The 20,051-nt window shown below is 49.2% G+C and overlaps 1 protein-coding gene across 6 annotated transcripts in view; it reads right to left on the bottom strand.

The window, feature by feature from the left end:
- Positions 1-2,023: 2,023 nt before the first annotated feature.
- The window catches only part of CAMKK2 (calcium/calmodulin dependent protein kinase kinase 2), a 45,681-nt gene continuing 27,653 nt past the window's right edge, over positions 2,024-20,051 (bottom strand). For 2 of the 6 annotated variants that reach the window (XM_077875545.1, XM_077875546.1), the window contains exons 8-17: positions 17,176-17,197; positions 16,943-17,031; positions 15,528-15,727; positions 14,884-14,937; positions 12,310-12,383; positions 12,130-12,217; positions 10,848-10,976; positions 6,005-6,105; positions 5,435-5,477; positions 2,024-2,428 (exon numbers count right to left, since the gene is read on the bottom strand). In XM_077875545.1, the coding sequence (XP_077731671.1) occupies positions 2,264-2,428; positions 5,435-5,477; positions 6,005-6,105; positions 10,848-10,976; positions 12,130-12,217; positions 12,310-12,383; positions 14,884-14,937; positions 15,528-15,727; positions 16,943-17,031; positions 17,176-17,197 (965 nt within the window). In that variant the 3' untranslated portion in view covers positions 2,024-2,263. The remainder of the gene's footprint in view (positions 2,429-5,434; positions 5,478-6,004; positions 6,106-10,847; positions 10,977-12,129; positions 12,218-12,309; positions 12,384-14,883; positions 14,938-15,527; positions 15,728-16,942; positions 17,032-17,175; positions 17,198-20,051) is intronic. The other 4 variants (XM_077875549.1, XM_077875548.1, XM_077875547.1 and 1 more) reach the window with 4 other exon arrangements.

The raw sequence follows: 20,051 nt of genomic DNA, 5'->3' as shown, positions 1-20,051 counted from the left end.
TCACCTGGGAAAGCTGCCCATGATGGCTTCTCCCCCTTCCTGACAGAGCCAGCTTCTCAAAAGCCAACGTTTGTGCTCCAAGAAAATGGTAACTCTACTGCATGATGGTACAGCCCTCTGCTTATCCTTTTTGGGGGGTGGCGCTTCCTTCACACAGCTTTCTTTGGTGTTTCTTTGAAAAAAAGTTATGAACCCACCCACCTAAACAGCCGACATTCCACACAGGAAACCTTAAGTGGGGAGTTCTGTGGCAGAAGAAATGTTCTTACCCGATGCAACTGTGTAAACAGGATTTCTGCAGAAGCTCCGCATGCTGTCAGCCCGCCCTGGGCGAGCCACTCGGCCAGACCAGAGTCCACACAGACAGGCGGGGACTAAGGACTCTAACTACTGCAAGGTGCTTATTGCAAACTAACCAGACCCCAGCTGCTTCCAGAAGGGGTGGTGCCCATAAATATAAACAAGCGCAGGAATGCAAGAGGAAGTACCAGGTCACAAAAAGAAAGCAGGCCAGACAACCCTCCATCTTGACGGCTGTCCTTTGCTCTTGGAAACCAGCATCCCCTAATTCTATACTGTTTATAAAATAGCAAGAGAAGTTGAGCTAAATGACAGTCAAGAGCTTACAAAGATCTGTGGAAGCCAGGAACACCCAGGTTCTGTGAATGCTCTGGGTGGCGGGGGCACGAGGTCTTGCTCTGCTGTCTCTCTGCAGAAGATCCTCCTGCCAATGATGATCAGAAACTACAGGCAAGCATGTCCTCCAAGGCCAGTTACTGACACCATTTCCCCCAAGCTGGAGTCCACAGCACCGGGAATCTCCCAGGGCAGAGGCCTTCCTGTTCTCCTCCCCCCTGAACTCCGCTCAGCCATCTGTGGCTCCGTAAAGAAGTCACACTTAACTTCAATGAAACTTCCCAGTCTGAGATGGAACCCAAAAAGGTAAAGCCTTTTCTGTCTGGACCTTTGGCTTACAAAACACAACTCCCTGTGCCAAGCCCTGGTTCTCCTGGGCCCTGAGGACTGCTCTAGGTTTCAACCACCTTCTCTAAAAGGGTGCCCCAAAGTGACTGTGTAGATCCCAATAGGGCTTTACCCGTAAGGAGGAGCATTTGTGTCTCCATCGCATCAGAGTATTTCCTCACTGGCCCTCCAGAAACTGTTTCACTAACCACAACAATCAGCTAATATTTGAGAAAACAAAACCTTGGCAGAAGAAATGTTCTTACCCGAGCGCAGTCTCTAGAATACGCAGGTTCTAAACAAGCCAAGCTGCTAATATACAGGCACAGGTTTCATGGGCTCTAACTCTGATCACATGCCTAAAGCTGGGGAACGTATCCTGGAAGCTCTAAATGACCTCTGAACTACTCGAGAGTTCAGTCTAGAGAATTGAAAATATTTTGTTTACTCTTAAGTCATGTAATGTACATGGAAGTGTAGGATTTCACCCTGAAGTTTTTGTCATTGAACAAGAGATTTACTAGAGCTCAGTTAATGTTTCAGAAACCTGCTGTGAGTGGCTATCACTCCTTTAGGTGAAACTGCTCCCTGCCCAAACACACGGAACACCCTTTGAGGGATGGAAAATCCCCTTTGAAAAGCAATTAATGAGCTTCAAGCCCTTTCCCTTTTCCTGACTGCAACTTTACCCATTAAAAAAAATTTAAGTCCTTCTTACAAATAAGGTGCACCAAAGCTCCCTGCAGCTACTGAAGGCTAGCCCTACCCTGACTCTGTGAGTCCACCGTCCTGGAAGGTGCCACAGCTTGGAGTTTGGGGCTTTCGAGGTTTGCAGGGGAGTCACACTCCCTCTTCCTCTCCCTTTCAAACGCAGCAACTAACTCTGTGGTCTCAGCCCACACCACCAGAGTTTTCTGCCAGTTTTTCATGGTTTTCAAACCCCACACACATTCACCTTAGTATATCTGACATGGTTCTGAGTTCACAATGAAGGATTTTTGGCATAAAAACGTTTTAAAAAGCAATTGTCCCAAAATGCAAGTGGCTTTGGGTCTGCAACTCCTCACACCTGCCCGTTCAGCCAGCCAGTGGCCAAGGTCGATGTCATGGAGTCAAGTCTTTTTTTTTTTGGTCCCCTTTAAAACAACAAAGGAAGAAAACAAAACGGAACAAAACAAAATAAAACACAAAAACACCAGAGATGACGGTCAAGGCTCTACACACGTGCTGGGTTTCCGTAGGACATGCTGCTATGGAAACGCAGGGTGCAGCCTGCATGCGAGGTCGCGTGTCCGGGCAGCTACTCCATCGCCTCGTCGGGCCGCAGAGGATGCATGCGAGCGCGGGGGCCGGGGGCCGGGGCCCCCCAACTCTCGGTGCAGGGACCGCCTTTCACAAGAGCACTTCCTCCTCCCCCACGGGGGCCGGGTCGGGGCCCCGGAGGCTGTCTTCGCTGCCTTGCTTCCTGCTCACCGAACAGAAAACCCACGTTAAGGCAAGGCTGCCGCAGCCGGAGCCTCTCCCTTATTCCCACACCACCTGGAAGGTCACTGACTTAGCTTTTAGAGTCTCTCCCGTTTCCTCACCTATACAAAAGTTTCAAAGGAGACATTATATCCCCCTTTGTAAATGGAGAAGCAGCATCACTTGCCAAAAATAGAAAAGAACTATAAAAATAGATGCGAACCTATCTATTTAACACCTAAAATCATGCCATGTGAGGAGCGTGTGCGGCCAGCCTTGGGGACTGTTCATGGAGGTTTTTAGGTATTCTGATGTGTTCCCCCCACCCCAACCTTCCTTCTTCAGGCTAAGATTGAAGATTAATCTTTAGTTACTTGAAGGTGAGCTTCCAGAGGGCAGTGGTCAGGACCACCTGGGTTTGGCCTGGCACACAGCCAGCCTTTCAGAAACAGTGGTCAAGAGAACCATCCCCAGCACACAGGCCCATGGGACACTCTGGATGGAGAGAAGGGCCCTCCTCTCAGCAAGGTGAGTGATCAGAGCAGAAGAAACCAAGGAGGTGGGAGTAAAGGTGTCCTTGTGTCCCTGACAGGTCACATCCTGAAGTGCCCTCAGCTAGACCTACCTGAGGGGAGGGGGGACACCCTAATTCATTAGGGAGGTGGGAAGGAAAATCCCTGAGGAGAAGCCCAAGTCCCATGCCATCAGCCAGCAGCGATGGCCCTTCGAAGAGAAGCTGCTGGGCTTGCCACAGCAGACGTGTGCCTGGCCAGAAGGGAACCTCCATCCCAGCACAAGGGACGAGAGTGTGATGTCTGTACACTCCTAGGAAGAAACCCCTCTCTGTTGAAAGAGCAGGCTCATTGGCTTTTATGTTTCTGCCAAAGAATAGGGGGTCAAATCTCCCAGGCAGGAGAACTGTAACTAGATGTCAGATCAGGTCCTCAATTCCTGCCCTAGAAGTGCCTGCATGTACCAGCTGGCTCTTGTTGCAGATGGCTGGCAGGCCTTAGGCCTGAGGTCTCCGACATCTGTATAAACCCTTGGAACTCCAGAGTGCTGGGTCATGTGGACAATCAAAGCATCCCGCCAGCAGGCTTAGGGCAATCTCCAGGTCTTGCTGGGACTGCAGGTGAGGGAATAAAGGATTCGCCCAAAGGCCAATCTCTTGGTAGCTTGTGATTCTGAGCTCACTGAAAATAAGAAACAGATGACAGACTTGCAAACAGGAGGCAAACCCTAAAACTTGAGATTGAGGAAAAAAAAGGCCAGTCCCTGTCCACTCCCTGTCACCCGGGAGGCTGAAAGAGTAGGCGGTAGAGAGCCAGGGGACAGCCTCACAGGGATGAAGCAGTCTTCTCAGGCTGCCAGCAACTGGCTGATTGTTACCAGCCACTTTCCCTGATCATAAACAGTCCACTACATGATTCAGCCCTTGACTCTCGGGATGAGGGTGGCCAATAAATTTCATCTCATAAGTCAACTCCTAACACACAGACATGGCTGCTTGCTTGTATGTGAATGCTTGTGGCAGCATTCATCCGTGACAGTCAAAATGTTAACAATGCCCATCACCTAATGAATGGATGAGTAAGATGTGGTCTACCCGTACAATGAAATATAACTAGGCCACAAAAAGAATGAAGCTCTAACACCTGCTACACTGTGGATGAACCTTGGAACATGAGGCTGAGTGAGAGAAACCAGTCACAGAAGATCACATGTTGTATGATTCCACTGATGTGAAGTGTCTAGAATAGGCAACTCTATAGAAACCTCGGAATAGGGAATTGGTGGTGATAGCTAAGGGTACAGCGCTGTGTAATATATAAATTATATTTCAATAAAGCTGCTCTTAAAACACAGAAACGGCTTTCCAGCTATAAGATTCTAAACATAAAAAAAAATTTAATACTGAGACGCCCGGGTGGCTCAGCAGTTTAGCGGCACCTTCAGTCCAGGGCCTGATCCTGGAGACCCGGGAAAAAGTCCCACATCAGGCTCCCTGCGAGGAGCCTGTTTCTCCCTCTGCCTGTGTCTCTGCATCTCTCTCTCTCTGTGTCTCTCCTGAATAAATAGATAAAATCTTAAAAAAGAAAAAAACACAGAAATGGAGCTCCCAGTTGAGGATAAGGTAGTGAGTTGAGCTCAATGGAAAGAATACTGGAATTTCTATCTTGCCATAGGCAGTGGGGGGATGAGAAGCAGCAGGAATGCTAAGTGTTTATCATCTTAGTCCACAGGGACAAAAATTCTTATCTGTCCTGGGACATGCTGAAAATGCTGAGAAGGCACTGTGTTTAGAAAAGGGATGGTCAGGGCACCTGGGTGGGCTCAGTGGTTGAGCATCTGCTCAGGTCATGACCCTGGGATTCTGGGATCGAGTCCCACATCAGGATCCCTGCAGAAAGCCTGCTTCTCCCTCTGCCTGTGCCTCTGCCTCTCTGTCTTTCATGAATAAATAAAATCTTTTAAAAAAAGAAAAGAGATGGCCAAAGGAAAAGGTTCAGATCCACCCTGGGGACAGAAGATTCCTACATTAATTTGCAGCAGGCTGGAAGGGAACTTATTTTCTAGGTCCTAACCCATCAGAGAAGAAGGGGTAGATGCTGGAGAGCCCCAGAACAATGCATGCCTGATCTATGCTCTGACCACATGGACCCAGGGCAGGGGCAGCCACGGGACCCTGTGACACAGCCTCAATGCCACTGACGTGCACTGAGCATATGTGGGTACCAGACTGGGTCAGAAGACCTGGGTGGATTCACAGGCATTCCGGGTGGAGCGCCATGCACCCGCAGCGCCAGCCCACATGCACGACCCACCATCAGGTCCAAGCCCCAGGATGACCTTTGTTTTTTAATCTAGGTCCAGAGGCCCAAGGTGAGCCTGGGCGCAGCAGCCCAAGCTGGGAGGAACCTCCGCCTGGTGGGGATGCCCCGTGCTCTGCAGCTGCCCCCGCCCCCAGGCTCCGGCAGAGGCTACAGCGCAGGCAGGCAGGCATTACCTTGGGCTCAGACAGGGGCTCACACTCCCTGGTTGGTTTTTTGCTGGAATGGCCAGAGGGGAGGGAAAAGGGAAGTGAGAAGGGACCCTTGGGATCTATGAGATGCCTGTCGCCCACCCCAGAGACACTCAGACCAAACACCAGCTTCACAGAGCTGCTGCCAGGGGGATCTTGAGCAGGGCACCTCTGCGTGGCACAGAGGGTCATGTGGGTGAGATAGGCCTTGCTCCTCCATCACAGGGCTGATAATCCCACCATCAAGCATGCATGTTTCTGGGCCACAGAAATGCTTTCTGATTGTCAAGAGGTCCCCCAGTTAAAGTGCAAGTTTCCCTGAGAAAGGTAGAACTCCAGCAGGGGTTCACTGTCCGCAAAAGGAGCTGGGCTGAGTTGGGGTGGGGCAGAACCAGAGACAGCTGCTCCAATGTTCCTACTGAGCCTGGGAGATCTGGTCTGAGTCATTCCAGATGCTTCGCTCCAGGGATGGGCCTGGATGGAGTGGGTTGGGCAACGCTGCCCTGGGTCCAGCCTCTCATTCCCCACCCCAGAGTAAGGCAGGTGGACACTCACGTGAGCAAGTTTCCAGGCGCTGACAATGAGCGCTCCTCCCGCCGGCTGCCCTCAAACGGGTTCCCAAAAGAGCGTTTCCGTATCATGGTCTTCACCAGGATCTGAAGGACAGAAGAGGGAGCTGGGCCACCTGGGGGAGACTCCAGGCCACATCTCCCCAATGCCACTCTACAGGTGCCATCTCCCTTTTCCTTTCTCTCCCAGTTACTCCCAAGGCTTGTGGTTGGTGACAGGCCTTTGAGAGATCCTGGGCAGCATCCCTCCCACTGAAGGCATAAAAACCTAAACCATCACCAAATCTGACTAGTTCATGTCCAAAACCATTCACAACTGGGCAGCCTGGGTGGCTCAGTGGTTTGGCGCCGCCTTCAGTCCAAGGCGTGATCCTGGAGACCCAGGATTGAGTCCCATGTCGGGCTCCCTGCATGGAGCCTGCTTCTCCCTCTGCCTGTGTCTCTCACGAATAAATAAATAAAATCTTAAAAAAAAAAACCCAAAACATTCATGCCTCCTGGCTGCCAATGAGATAAGGTTGAAATCCCTCGGTTTGACGTCTTATCCTAACCTCATCTTGGTCTACCTGAGCCCCAGAGTGCTGGCCAGTACTATCCTTCCAGTACGCTTGGCACCACGTATCTTACCTAGCCAACCCGACACCTGCCCTCTTGGCCCATCAATCTGTCTCATCTTCAAATCTGGGCCTTTCTTTTTGGTGCAAACTATCTGACCACCCCAACAAGAAACCAGCTACTCTTTTCCCGGCCAAATTCAGGGGCTGCATTTTTTAAAAACTGAAATAGAAGTCCCATAGTAGAAAATTCACCATTTTAAAGTGTACAGTTCAATGGTTTCTGGTATATTCACACTACTGACTTTCAGAACATTTTATCAACCCAGTACTCACACCCCATTTCTCCTGCCCCCAGGCCCTGGCAACCACCAATCTGTGTTCTTTCTAAGGATTCGTCTATTCTGGACATTTCACATAAACAGAATCACATAGAATGTGGCCTTTTGGGTCTCACTTCCTGCACTTAGCATCATGTTCTCAAAGCTCCTATGGTTGCCGCAGGTATCAGCGCTTCGTTCCTCTTCGTAGCCAAATAATATTCTTTCATATGGAAATGCCACATTTTGTTTATCCGTTCATCCACTGATGGACATGTGGGAGGTTTCCACTTTTTGGCTATTGTGAATAATGCTGCTATGAATATTTGTGCACATGTTTTTGTGTGTGGATGTTTTCTACACAAAATGTTTTTGTTTTTCTTGGGTATATACCCTGGAGTGCAATTCTTAGATCATGTGGTGACCCCATTTAACATCCTAAGGAACTACCAGTGTGTTTTCTACGGTGGTTACATCACACAAGGGTGCCAATTTCTCAGGGGACTGAATTTTAGTGGAGGATAGGAAACACCTGAGCAGGTGTAAGAGCTGAGGAAACACCCTAGGACATTGAGGGTGGCCTGCCCACAGACTACTGGGAGGGAGAGGGAGAGGGAGCCGAGAGGTCCCAAAGGTCTACCCAAGGCTGAGATGCATGGGGGGCAGGCTTATTCACTGCTGGTGATGGGAACTTGCTCATGTGCCCCTTCACCCACTCTAATACAGACTGAGTCCCCAGCTTGGTTAGCAAACACCTGCCTAAGGAGAGGATCCCTTGGGAAAAGGTGCTACCCTCATCATATCCCATGGCCCCTGCTCAGCTTCCCTTGGCCACCCAATCTTCTGCCTCACTTTCACTGATCTGGCCTATCCTTTCCAAAACCCAGGTCTGATTCCCTCATTCCCTGACTTCAAGTTTTTCACCCAAAGGACTTTGGAACTTATCCTGCTGCTAGCCAGAGAGCCAGGGAAGATACTGGAGCAAGGGAGCAGATGAGTTATTTTTGGTGATGCTTTTGGCTGCTGTAACCTATGAAGGAATTTTCAAGGAAAAGACCTCAGCCTGAAAGGCACTAGCCCCCACCCCTCAAGCAGAGTATGGTGCCTCTTCAAGCTGTTTTATGCATTGACCGAGCTTCTGAATTAGTTGGTGTGTGTGCTGCTAAGAAGAAATCTAAGTATTTAAAAAAACACGGATGGGGCTGCCTGGGTGGCTCAGTTGGTTAAGTGTCTGCCTTCGGCTCAGGTCATAATCTCAGGGTCCTGGGGTCGAGCCCCAAGGGGATCCTACTTCTCCCTCTCCTTCAGCCCTCTCCCCTCTTGCTTGTGCTCTCTCTCAAATAAATAAATTACTAAAATCTTTTAAAAAATAACACACTGATGTTTCTAAAGGTGGAAACATCTATCATCTGAAAAATGGATAAAAAAAATGTGGCCTATCCATGCAACAGCATGTTATTCAGTTACAACAGGGCACGCTACAACACGGATGAACACGGATAAACACAAAGCTGAGTAAAAGCAGCTAGGCACAGAAAACCACATACTGGTATGATTCCACTGATAGGAAATGCCTAGGAAAGGCAAGTCCAGAGAGACAGTCCTGGGGCTGGTGAGAGGGAAGAACAGCATGACTGCTAATGGGTACAGGGTTTCCGGGGTGGGGTGGATGGAGGACGAAAATGTTTTGGAATCACAGAGGTGATGGTTGCACAATGTTGTAAATGTAGTAAGAGCCACTGTATTGTTCACTTTAAAATGGTTAGTTTTATATTACACAAATTCTATGTCATTAAAAAAGAAGAGAAAAACACTGACTTTTCAGTGAAGGCCACGCCCCCTGGCAAGGTATTCACCCTCCCTTCCTCCCTAGCAAGCCTGGTGTTCTGTGGTTCCTGGAACACACCAGCCCTTTCCTCTGTGCCTCTCCAGGTGTCGCCCCCTCCACCCCTACACACTCACACCACCCCCCATCTTTTAGTCCCTCTGCAGTAGCCCCCATTTCCTCCCTGGTGCCCACATTCTATGTTCCACATGGGGTCTTCCAAAGACCATTTCTGATGGTGCTACTCTCCTGATTCAAATGCTACAAGTGCTTTGGACATCTCCTGGGACCAAGATTTAAATCTCTTCTGTGAGGACAAACAGTATATGTTCTCATTCATTTGGGGAATATAAATAATAGTGAAAGGGAATATAAGGGAAGGGAGAAGAAATGTGTGGGAAATATCAGAAAGGGAGGCCGAACATAAAGACTCCTAACTCCGGGAAATGAACTAGGGGTGGTGGAAGGGGAGGAGAGCGGGGGGTGGGGGTGAGTGGGTGACGGGCACTGAGGGGGACACTTGACGGGATGCCAGCACTGGGTGTTATTATGTATGTTGGTAAATTGAACACCAATAAAAATTATTTTATTAAAAAAAATAAAAATAAAAATAAATATCTTCTGTGGCCTCAGGTCTTGTGTGGTCAGGCCCATCTCCTACCCAGACTCATGTCACTATCCCTCACCTTCCCCACCCTGCTTCAGTGGCCTTGGCTTTCTTGAACTTTCCTGTTGGTCCTAGCTTCCTCCTACCAAAGGATCACCACGTTTGCTCTTCCCTCTGCCAGAAACCCCCTCTTCCTGATACTGCGTTGGCCCAGTTAACACTCCCATCCACTCAGTACACATCCGCTTCTTCCAGCTTGGCCACATGCCCCTCTTGAGGGTCCAAGTCCCCCTTAGGGGTGTACCTCACAGCCCCTGTTACATTATACATTTATTTGTTGGTGGTTTGCCCAGCATCCGCCTCTCCAAGATGGCAGGCACACCATGTTCGTTTCACTCATCATGTACCTCCTGCTCCCAGACCTCTAAGGGTCAGAGACCTTCTCCTAAGAATCCTGAGCCCAGAACAGAATAACCCATAGAGGGCACCTGGATCTAACACCAACTGCCTCCCCCACTGTGGGTGTAGGACATGAGTGCAGGGAGTGGATGAGAAAGAGGGAGTGAGTGTGGGTGAGTTTTAACAGTGAAGGTCATGCAGAGGCCCCAGGTAGGGGAGGAGGAGGAAGATATGAATGGATGCCCCACCCCAGGGGCTCAGGTTTTGGAAGAAGGAGAGAAAGTGTGTGGGGAAGCAGGAGGGAGAAGTGCAAAGCTGGGAGAGAAGGAGCCAGCATTTAGGCTCCTCAAGGGGTGGTCACTTGAGGCCAGACACTGTGTCTTTTTGGAAAGTCTCACCAGCTCCTTCCAGAGGAAGAGTCCTGCCTGCCAGCTGGAGCCAGTACTAGCCAAACACACCCCAGGCCTTTCACAGGGGCCTTAGTGGGTGGCTAGCTGCATTCTGCCCCTGGGACTGCTGCCTGGACCCCCAGCCCTTGACAATCCCGGTCACCTTCCTGGAGCCAAACTCCCACCCGAGCAGGAGACTGGCCAGTGAGTGATTCCCAGAGTCTCCAAGGTTAAGCCTGAGGACTCCACATTCTGGATCTTTTTTCCTGGGCCAAGGAACATAAGGCCATTAAAGTGACCTGGGAGCCCAGGCCCCTAGCCCCGGTAGCTGCCCACAGGGCAGATGCAAGACAAACTAAGCCATCTGCTCTGAAGACAGAAGAGCCAGCCAAGTAGGAGACCTCGGCTCCAGCTCCACCCCTGGCACCTGCCCCGGTCCTTTTCCTCCTGCCGCGTGCTCTGAAAGCAAGAATTCCAGAAAGGGTGATAGAATGTGTGGGGAAGAGCCACCCATCCCACAGTGACCAGAATCTGACACTACAAGGGGCAGGGGCCTCCTGCCCTGATGTATGACCAAGGCCCAGAGCCTGATAGCTGGGAGTCAGGGACAGACCCGGCCATCCCAACTCTCAGGCTCAGTATCTGCTTCTCAGCTGCCCTCCTGTGTCCCGGCCCATCCTTACAGGCCCGCCTCAGGCTGTCCCTGTTCTCGGTCAGTGGTTCGTTCCGCCTTACCACGGTCGCCAGGCTGGGAATGTGTTTGACCGAATTCTCGACCTCCTCTTCGGTCACCTCGACCAGCGTGCAGTTCTCGTCCTCCGATGGCAACGGCTCCGCCCCGTGCCTCGTGACCCAGGGGTGCAGCTTCAACGAATGATAGGAGGGGTGAGGGGCCGGCGACTGGCCCCAGAGGTCGGAGAGTAACACCAAGGCCCTGCCAGTGAGCGGAGCCAGGGAGGGAGTGCGGGAGGGCAGAGGTGGAGGCCTGAGGTTAGGCATGCAAAAGAGCTGGCAAGCCAGGCAGAGGGTGGGGGAGTGAGTGAGATGCAAGAAAACGTGGAAAAGACAGAGAGACAGAGAATGGGAGGGAGCCACCAGGCCCAGTTGTGTGCCGGACCACATTCTCCATCTGCCCCAGGTCTTGACAGAAGTGACCAGAATTTGGCATCTGCCTTGTACGGTTGCCCAAGGAGCACCCATCGCCCCTTAGCGACTTTTCCTGATGCCCGGAAGGCTCTGCTCAGAGCAGACAGATCCTCCCCATTTCACAGAAGGCTAAGAGAGGCTTGAGGAGGCACAGTGAGACCAGTTAGAAGGACACAGTCAGGAGAGGACCCAGGCAGGGATCTTCCCCACCCCACTACCCACCCCTGGGGTCCAAGCCCTTATCTGTAATTATTTGGCCTCCCTCTCCTCAAATCCTAGTTTGCTAGATGCCTAAAAACTTCTGAAGCAAACCTCTAGATTTCCATAAGAGTCAGATGTGTGCATGTGGCATTGGTCTGGGTGTAGGGGGTATACAGGGATTTCTCCTAACAGTGATTTCAGCAAAAGGATGGAATTCAGCAGGCTGGAGAGAGGGTGTCAAATTGTTCACTAATTTCCTGCCACCCTCACTGAGATTTCTCAAAGGGATGGGCAGGGGCAGGGTAAGGATCTGGGACTTTGGCAGCCGGGGTATGGAGAACACAGAGACCCCAGCCTGGTCTAGCCCAGGGAGGGTAGATGCCATCAGCCCAAGCCAATCAGAGCGAGCACTAGCTGCTCCACTGGCAACAGATTCCACTTCCATGATCACAGTTAACATGAGTCCAAATCCTCCTCCCCACTCCCCATTCCCTCCAGCAGTCCGGAGGCCCAAGACAGGGGAGGGTAACGGTGCCAAGGAGGGCGCAGTGCTGTGAACAGAGGGACATGGGGCCTGGCCGAGGCAGGGCTGAGCCAAACAATTCCAAGCAGAGGACACAGGCCTGGCCCATGGTGCACATCCCATGGCAGAGCAAGGGCCCCTCGGTACCTTGATTTCTGGCACCACAATCCTTGATTCTGGGTTCTTGTCCAACATGCGGGTGATCAGATCTTTCAAGTCCTCAGCTATGTCGGGCCTGGGTGGGGTGAGGGAGACACATCAAGGGTGGGAAACACACACCAAGAGCTTAGAGAGGAAGGGGACTCAGCCCAGACAGGCAATACTCACTGATCTGGAAATTCCAGGGCCTGACTCTTGATCTTACTATGTAAACACATAATCCGCTCGTCCATGAACGGGCACTGCGAAGAGAGGTCAGGGACAGAGTGGCTGTTGATGGCAGGCACAGCAGTCCTGCCACGGCTGCCCTGTGTCGGTGTCACTCTATGTAAGTTAGAGCAGGGTGATAAATGCCCAGTAGCCCAATCAAGCGAGGAAGCAGTTCCCACACCCACAAGTCTAAAAGAACCAGGAACGTCCTTCCAGAAGGAGCCCTTCCCAACCACACTGAGGCTATCTTCTGTAGCTGTGCTTTAATTTACCTACTATACAAAAGCAAAGACTCCTCCTCACCACCTGCTGGGTGAACAGTAATAATAGTAAGAACAATACATAAGATGTAGCAGCAAGAGCAGTGATTTGTGGGGGCTTAACCTTGACCAGGCCCCAGAGGTTTCTCAGGATGAGTACTTCTTCACTGGCTATTCCCTCTACCTGGAATGCTCTTCCCACCCGCATCTGCATGGCTCATTTTCTCCCATCATGCAGGTACCTGATCAAAGCTCACATTCTCAGGGAGGCCCTCCTGAGCTTCTGTCTAAAGCAGGGCACCCGCCCCCCAACCACCATGAGATTTCTCATCAGAGCTCCTATCCCTGACATATTCCATTTGTATTCGTTTACTGTTTAACCCCCTGCACAGGATCATCAGCTCTAAGAGGGCAGGGATTTCTGCCTGTCTTGCTATGGGCGCTTTTCTAGTGCTCAGAAACATCCCTGGTGCAAAGCTGGCATTTGATAAATACCTGGTTGAATTTACAAATGCTTGAATTATTTCAGGTGATCCTCTCAGAGCCTTAAGAAATTATAAATATTCTTCTCATTTTTCCAGAAGAGAAAAACAGAAGCTCAGAGAGGTGACATGTCTAGGGAAGTGTAAAGCTGGGATTTAGCCTAGCTTGAGCTGACTCTGAAGCCCATTCACGTACCACCTCCCCTCCCTGGTGACAAATCAGTGCTCTCACTTGGTGGAGGAACTGACCCAGGAAGAGCTCAGGTACTGTGCTGGAAAAAGGAATGTGGGGTGTTCAGAAGGTTGGAAAAAGTCACAGAATAGGACCTCGTCCTCTCCTATCCAAGGAAAATTCTTTCATTAGGAGCAGTAACCTGAGGACATCTGGGTGACTCAGTGGTTGAGCATCTGCCTTCAGCTCAGGTGGTGATCCCGGGGTCCTGGGGTCGAGTTCCTCACTGGGCTCCCTGCAGGGAGCCTGCTTCTCCCTCTGCCTATGTCTCTGCCTCTCTCTCTGTCTCTCTCATGAATAAATAAATAAAATCTCTAAAAAAAAAAAAAAAAAAGAGCAGTAACTTGAGATAAGAGTTTGGATTTCATAGGTGAAGCCACTTGACTGAACTCATTAACCAGTACACTGAAGATGTGTACATTTTATAATATATAAATTTTAGCCCAAAAGGAAAAAAAAAAAAAGAATCACAAACAAATAGTGAGCTCTAGCTAATGACTATGTTCCAAAGCATCTGGAAGGAAGTATAGAGATGTCAGCAACTTACTCTGGAATGTGTAAAAAAAATAAGACAGGTTGAAGATGGATCCACTTGTGATAGAGCAAATAAGAGTGAAATGTTTGTGGCAGAAAACAGGTGGTGGCTACGTGGGTGTTTCTCATACAGTTATTTCAAATTTGCTGTGTGACTCAAAATTTTCTCCTCAAATATTGGTGGGGAGGACATTATAAACGATGAGACCTGTTCCTTAAGCTTTCCTCAAGAGAAGCACAAGTTCATGAAAATGAAAAATCCATGCTTTTAGTACTCACATAACTAATCCGAACTTTAGAGTTAAAATACTAAAGTTCCTAAAAATTGATAATGAAAAAACAACAACAAAAGACAACAACAAAGAGAGGAGACAGCACTCCTTAAATCAATAATGCCAAATGGATTTTCAGTCTATCCCTCCAACAACAGCTTCTGGGAACACTCTGCTGAGAAGCACATCAAAGCAAGTGGCCCTGGGCTCAGGAAGAAAGGGTGCCAGCAGCTATTGATTTGTGATGTCTGTCTCTGATGTAGGAATAGGGAGATCGGTAGCACATTTGTCGTCCTTGCCCCAAACTCATCAACTATTTACAATACCTAGAGCCTCTGTCAATCCTTCTGTGTTAACAGATCATTTTTCTTCTTCTTTTTAAGATTTTATTTATTTATTCATGAGAGACACAGAGAGAGAGGCAAAGACACAGGAAGAGAGAGAAGCAGGCTTCCTATAAGGAGCCCGCCGTGGGACTGGATCCCAGGATCCTGGGATCATGATCTGAGCCAAAGGCTGATGTTCAACCACTGAGCCACCCAGGTGACCCAACAGATCATTTTTCACAGATAGAACTATTATATACAGTTTATGTACACTTGCAAAGGCAGCTTTCTTTAGACATTCAGGTCTAAATGTGGAAATAAAATTATAAACTCAATGAGTAAGTACTGTCTCCCCACAAGGGTAATTATTAATCCAAGGGGGCTACCCAACAACACTCAGCAGACAGGACATCCCCATCCCCTTACCTGGCCAAACACAAAGCAGTACAGCGTCACACCCATGGCCCAAACATCCAAAGCCTGTAAGAAAAAGAGTGGTTCATATAAGGGAACAAGGGGTAGCGAGGGGGTGTCCACTGCTTCTGCAAGGGCCAAAAACTAAATCCTCCAGCTTTCCTCTGAGGAACCACTCCTCCTAGCCTCTGGCTCCACCGAGTCAGGTAAAGACTGATCCAGCCCCTGGCCTCTAGGTGAGCACAAGACCCAGGTCTGGCCAATAAATAAAAGCTTCATTTCCACTAGCCATAGTGATTGGCTTAAGGACAGGCACATGACCCAGGCTGGACCAATCAGAGCCAATACCCGAGATTGTGACAAGGGCTCTTCAAAAAGAGGAATGTTCTTTTCTACAGAGACGGATAAGCTGAGAGGAAGTACCCTGGAGCTGCTGGCAACCCATCTCCCTGGGTAGGAAATGAGTTCAAGAAAACAGCTGAGAGATGGAGTCCTGTTGAATCCCTGTCTCTAGCCAAGCCGGAAGGTGTTCTTCATCTACAAGGTCCAGTAGATGCATTGTTTAAGCCAGTTTGAGCTGGATTTCTGCCACTTAAACCAGAAAGGTGCTGACACAGGCTGAACACCACATCCCAGAGAGGTCCACACACACCTACCTTCCCAGAGAAAATCTTCCGTGTCTCCGAGAGCGACTCAGGTGCCATGAAGGCAGGTGTGCCCACGGTGTTAGAAAGAAGAGCATCGCTGCCCTTGAACTCGTTGCTCACACCAAAGTCGGCAATCTTGATGTGTCCATCTTCTCCCACCAGCAGGTTGGAAGGTTTGATGTCCCGGTGGATGATCTTCTGGTAGTGGACTGGGGGGGTAGGGTGGGGGGTGGACACCAGATGGGGGAGGAGGCAGGAAAGCCACATGAGGAGCTCTGCATAGCCCATAGAGCTATTGACCTCTCTGCTCTCTCACGCCCCAGGGCCCTTCCAGCTTCACTCTCCCCAGCCTGCTGGAGACCTCTCCAGCTTTGAAAGATAGGGGGGAAAGAATGTCTTTAAGGAAGTTACCCTATCTTCAAAAATGAGTGAAACACTGACTGCCAAGTTACCGCATCTTCAAAAATGAGTGAAACACTGACTGCCAATTATAGTTAGTAACCATCCAACCTAGTCTAAGTCGTGAGTGACGATGGTCCCTGGAGAGTTTTTATTGAGCCCAGCTGGCTTCCAGCTAGAAGCCTCAAGACTTGTGACAGTAAAACCTATTTTCATTTACTAATGCCAACAGTCAACCTGTTCATCATAGCAACAATGACTGGAGCAGGTCAAATGGGAAGCATGGACTACAGAGTAAGACTGGGAACTTAACTTGTTCCTGCCTGGATGTCAACCCATGGGAGAGGACAGCCCTATGGCCTGGAAGACCCAACTGAATTTCTTTGCCAGTGGTGGTGGTGGTGGTGATGATGATGATGATGATGATGATACCAGTAATAGGGGGAGCAGTTCTGTTTGTTGAGTGCCCAGACTGGGGCCTGAACCTGTGTTAAGTGCTTCCCATTTCCCCCATTTCAATCTCACAACAATCCTTTGTGATAGGCAAGGGAAGAGACAAAATGTTTAATGATCAGAAACAGAAAGGACACCTGTCAATGAGAACTACTGATATGTACTGGCTGATTTAGACTCTGGTGAGAGACACTTTATTTCCATTTTACAGATGAGAAATCTAAGGTTCCAAGAGGTTAATAAGATCTCCATCCCAAGGTTGCTGGGAATAAGAGACAATGCAAATATAGCCCGTAACAGTGCCAGGGCATACACAGAGTACTGAGGAAAAGTCACTATCAATATTGCTCTTAATTTTTGTGGCAGAAAGGGTTTCTGCTCATCAGGAACATGGCTTTCTGCAGCTATCCAAGACTGCATCTCAGACAATTCTGTTTCCCGCCCACTTGCCTGCACTCCAGGAGGTAAATTCCACTTTCCCACTTGGCCATGCACTAGGTGGGATGCTAACCACCCCTGGGGGAGAGTCCTTCTGCAGCACTCCGCCCCCCCCCCCCCCCCCCCCCACTTACGGTACTCTATGCCTTTTATCAGGTCCTGGAAGTAGAAACGGGCCTGGTCTTCAGAGAGTGGTTTGAGGGTGGGCACTTCCATCACCGGCCTGAAAGGTCGACACATGCATGAAAAGCAAAGCAGATACACTGGCCTTCACCCTCTCTCACCAGCAGAACCAAGCACCACCTTGAGAAGCTCTGCAGCTCGAGAAGCTTCAGGCATCACAGCCGCCAGGGGTGGGGACACTCACCCTTGGTTGACCAGCTCAAACACTGCAGAGAAGAGAAGAGGGGAGCTATTATATTGGGAAATTGGCAAACCATCTCCCTCCTCCTCCTCCTTCCCAATGGCCCACAGAAACCCCAAAAAGTACAGAAACTAGCACTGGGGCTGGGGAAAGGAACAATCCACTGTGCCAAAGCCTCCACTCAAGGCCCTGCTCAGGAGGCGAGGGGTCAGAGGTTTCTGATCTCCCTGGGACCCCTGTCTGGCTGTACTTCTAGTCCTCAAAACTGCCCAGGAACCCCTGGCCAGGGAAAACAAAGCAGGGAGACAGGAGACAGGCAGGGATGGCTCATGGGTTCCTTTCTTCTCTCCACTCATACCTTGGAGATTCCAGGTATCTGACTGATACTAAACTATGTCCTCTTAGTCAGTCACACCCAGATCCTCAGCTACCTTATGGCAAAGAACAGTTCTAAGGAGGGCAGCCTGGGTGGCCCAGTGGTTGAGCGTCTGCTTTTGGCTCAGGGCATGATCCCGGAGTCCTGGGATCGAATCCCACATTGGGCTCCCTGCATGGAGCCTGCTTCTCCCTCTGCCTATGTCTCTGCCTTTCTGTCTCTGTGTCTCTCAAGAATAAATAAATAAAATCTTAAAAAAAAAGAACAGGTCGGGGCAGCCCCGGTGGCACAGCGGTTTAGCGCCGCCTGCAGCCCGGGGTGTGATCCTGGAGCCCTGGGATCAAGTCCCACATCGGGCTCCCTGCATGGAGCCTGCTTCTCCCTCTGCCTGTGTCTTTGCCTCTCTCTCTCTCTGTGTCTCTATGAATAAATAAATAAAAATATTTTTAAAAAAATACTGACTAATGATGTTAGATCATCTTTAAAAAAAAAAAAAGAACAGGTCTAAGGAGACACAACCCAACATCGGTCTACTTAGGTGCAAAGAAGTAGGCCTAGGAGTCTTTAGATTCAAGAAATAAGAACATGTTTCTTTTTTTTTTTTTTTTTTTAAGAACATGTTTCAACGATCCCTCCCGCATCCTCCACACTGCCAGCTGTGCCAGGCCACAGACCAAGAATGCGTGTAGATTCTTCAAACTCCTCAACGCTCTGTGGTCAGCTGGCCCTCAGACTCTTTACCTATGACTCTCAATCCAAAACAAGACTTGGAGCAAGAGGTGGGGGTGGTGATTTCCTCACCACCTCAAAGGCCAACTCAGCCCACTGCTCCTAAACAGGGCCTTTCTTGACTCACGTTCACGCACGACATGCAAATGCCTCCCACCATGCCAGCTTCTTCCTGGACCTGTATACATGGGGAATCCCTGCTCCAAGCCACCAAGTGTTAGATAAGCTGTGTTCAGGGAATGCACAGAGTTTTGTTGTTGTTGCTGGGGGTTTTTTGTTTTGTTTTTTGCATTTTTAAAAATTGAAGTGAAATTTTCATAATATAAAATTAACTATTTCAAAATTTACAGTTCAGTGGCATTCAGTATTCACAATGTTGTATGACTTTTGCCTCTACCTAGTTCCAGAAAATTTGCACTCCCTCTGAAAGAAACCCCATGCCCATTCAGTCAGGCCCCTCCCTCTAGGCCTTGGCAACACTAATCTGATTTCTGTTTCAATGGATTTGGCCATTCTGGACATTTCATATACACAGAATCATATACTATGTGACCTTTTGTGACTGGCTGTTTCACTTATTAGCACCATATTTTAAAGGCTCATTCGTGTTGTAGCAGGAATCAGTACTTCATTCCTTTTTATGGCTGCATACTATTCCATTGTGTGGCTATGCCACATGCTGTATATCCAATCATTAGCTCATGAACATTTGGGTCGTTTACACATTTTGGTTATTGTGAATAGTGCTGCTATGAATATTCCCATTGACGTATCTGTTTTTAGTTTGGGGGAGTATATACCTAAGAGTAGAATTATGGGGTTATGTTGCATACTTATTTTAATTTTATCCTGTTTGGATAAACATAATAGGAACATGAAGCTATCTAGGAAGTGAAAAATGCACACAATGAATTTCAAAATCAAGTGAAGAGTAACTATGGAGCTGTCTGTTCTAGAATTATCTACCCACATTGGAATTTCTTACAGAAGAAACTATAAGGTTGTTTCAAAGATCTCCAAGGGCTAACGTGGCTGAGGGACAAGAGTTAGCTCTTCAGATAAGAAGGCTAAGGTTCTGACCAGAAAAGGAACTTAACTGTCTCGGGCCCCTCCCTGTCTTCAGGTTCATCAACCAGTGTTGAGTAAGCCCAAGTTAGGGCAGATCTGCCTTGGCTTCAGGCCGTGGTTAGAAGCAAAAACTAATGACACTAAAGGGAAGGTTTCCATAGACAGGCAAGCTAGCCCCTTCAGCTCTGGCCTATCCTACCTTGGCCTATCCTACCTTCATTCTGGAAGTCTTAACTTTCAAGAGCTGCTTCACAAATTTATGTGCTTCCTCCCCAGCACAGTAACTTTGTTGGTATGGAGGAAGCTAGCCTGTGAAAACAGGTCTCTTTTCAGCCACTAATAGTTTAACCCCCTCCTGGGGCTGAGAGGTGGGTGGGAAGTTTTTAGCCTCTAGAAGTACTGTGTGTTCTGTGCTCTTTGAGGGTCAGGCCTGTATTTGTAGCTGATACCTACTACCCAGCCTCATACACTACCCTGTCTGTCCTTGACACACATCTGGGATTGGAAACTAAAATACAACCCTGTCGGGATTTTCAAAACCACTCAAATCACATATCAGAAGTCAGGCTGGCTCCCTTCTATACCGCTGCCTCAAAAAAAGAAAAACTCTGTCCATGAAGTTGCGGATTCAAATGGCTTAAGAAACCCCTCTTTCAAGCTTGGGCAGGTTCTTTTCATACTCATCCAACTCCTCTCAATGGCTCCC

This window comes from Canis aureus, chromosome 27 (assembly GCF_053574225.1).
Source record: "Canis aureus isolate CA01 chromosome 27, VMU_Caureus_v.1.0, whole genome shotgun sequence".
NCBI lineage: Eukaryota > Metazoa > Chordata > Mammalia > Carnivora > Canidae > Canis > Canis aureus.
Note: the sequence above shows the minus strand (reverse complement) of the source record. Positions and strands in the feature narration are given on the sequence as shown.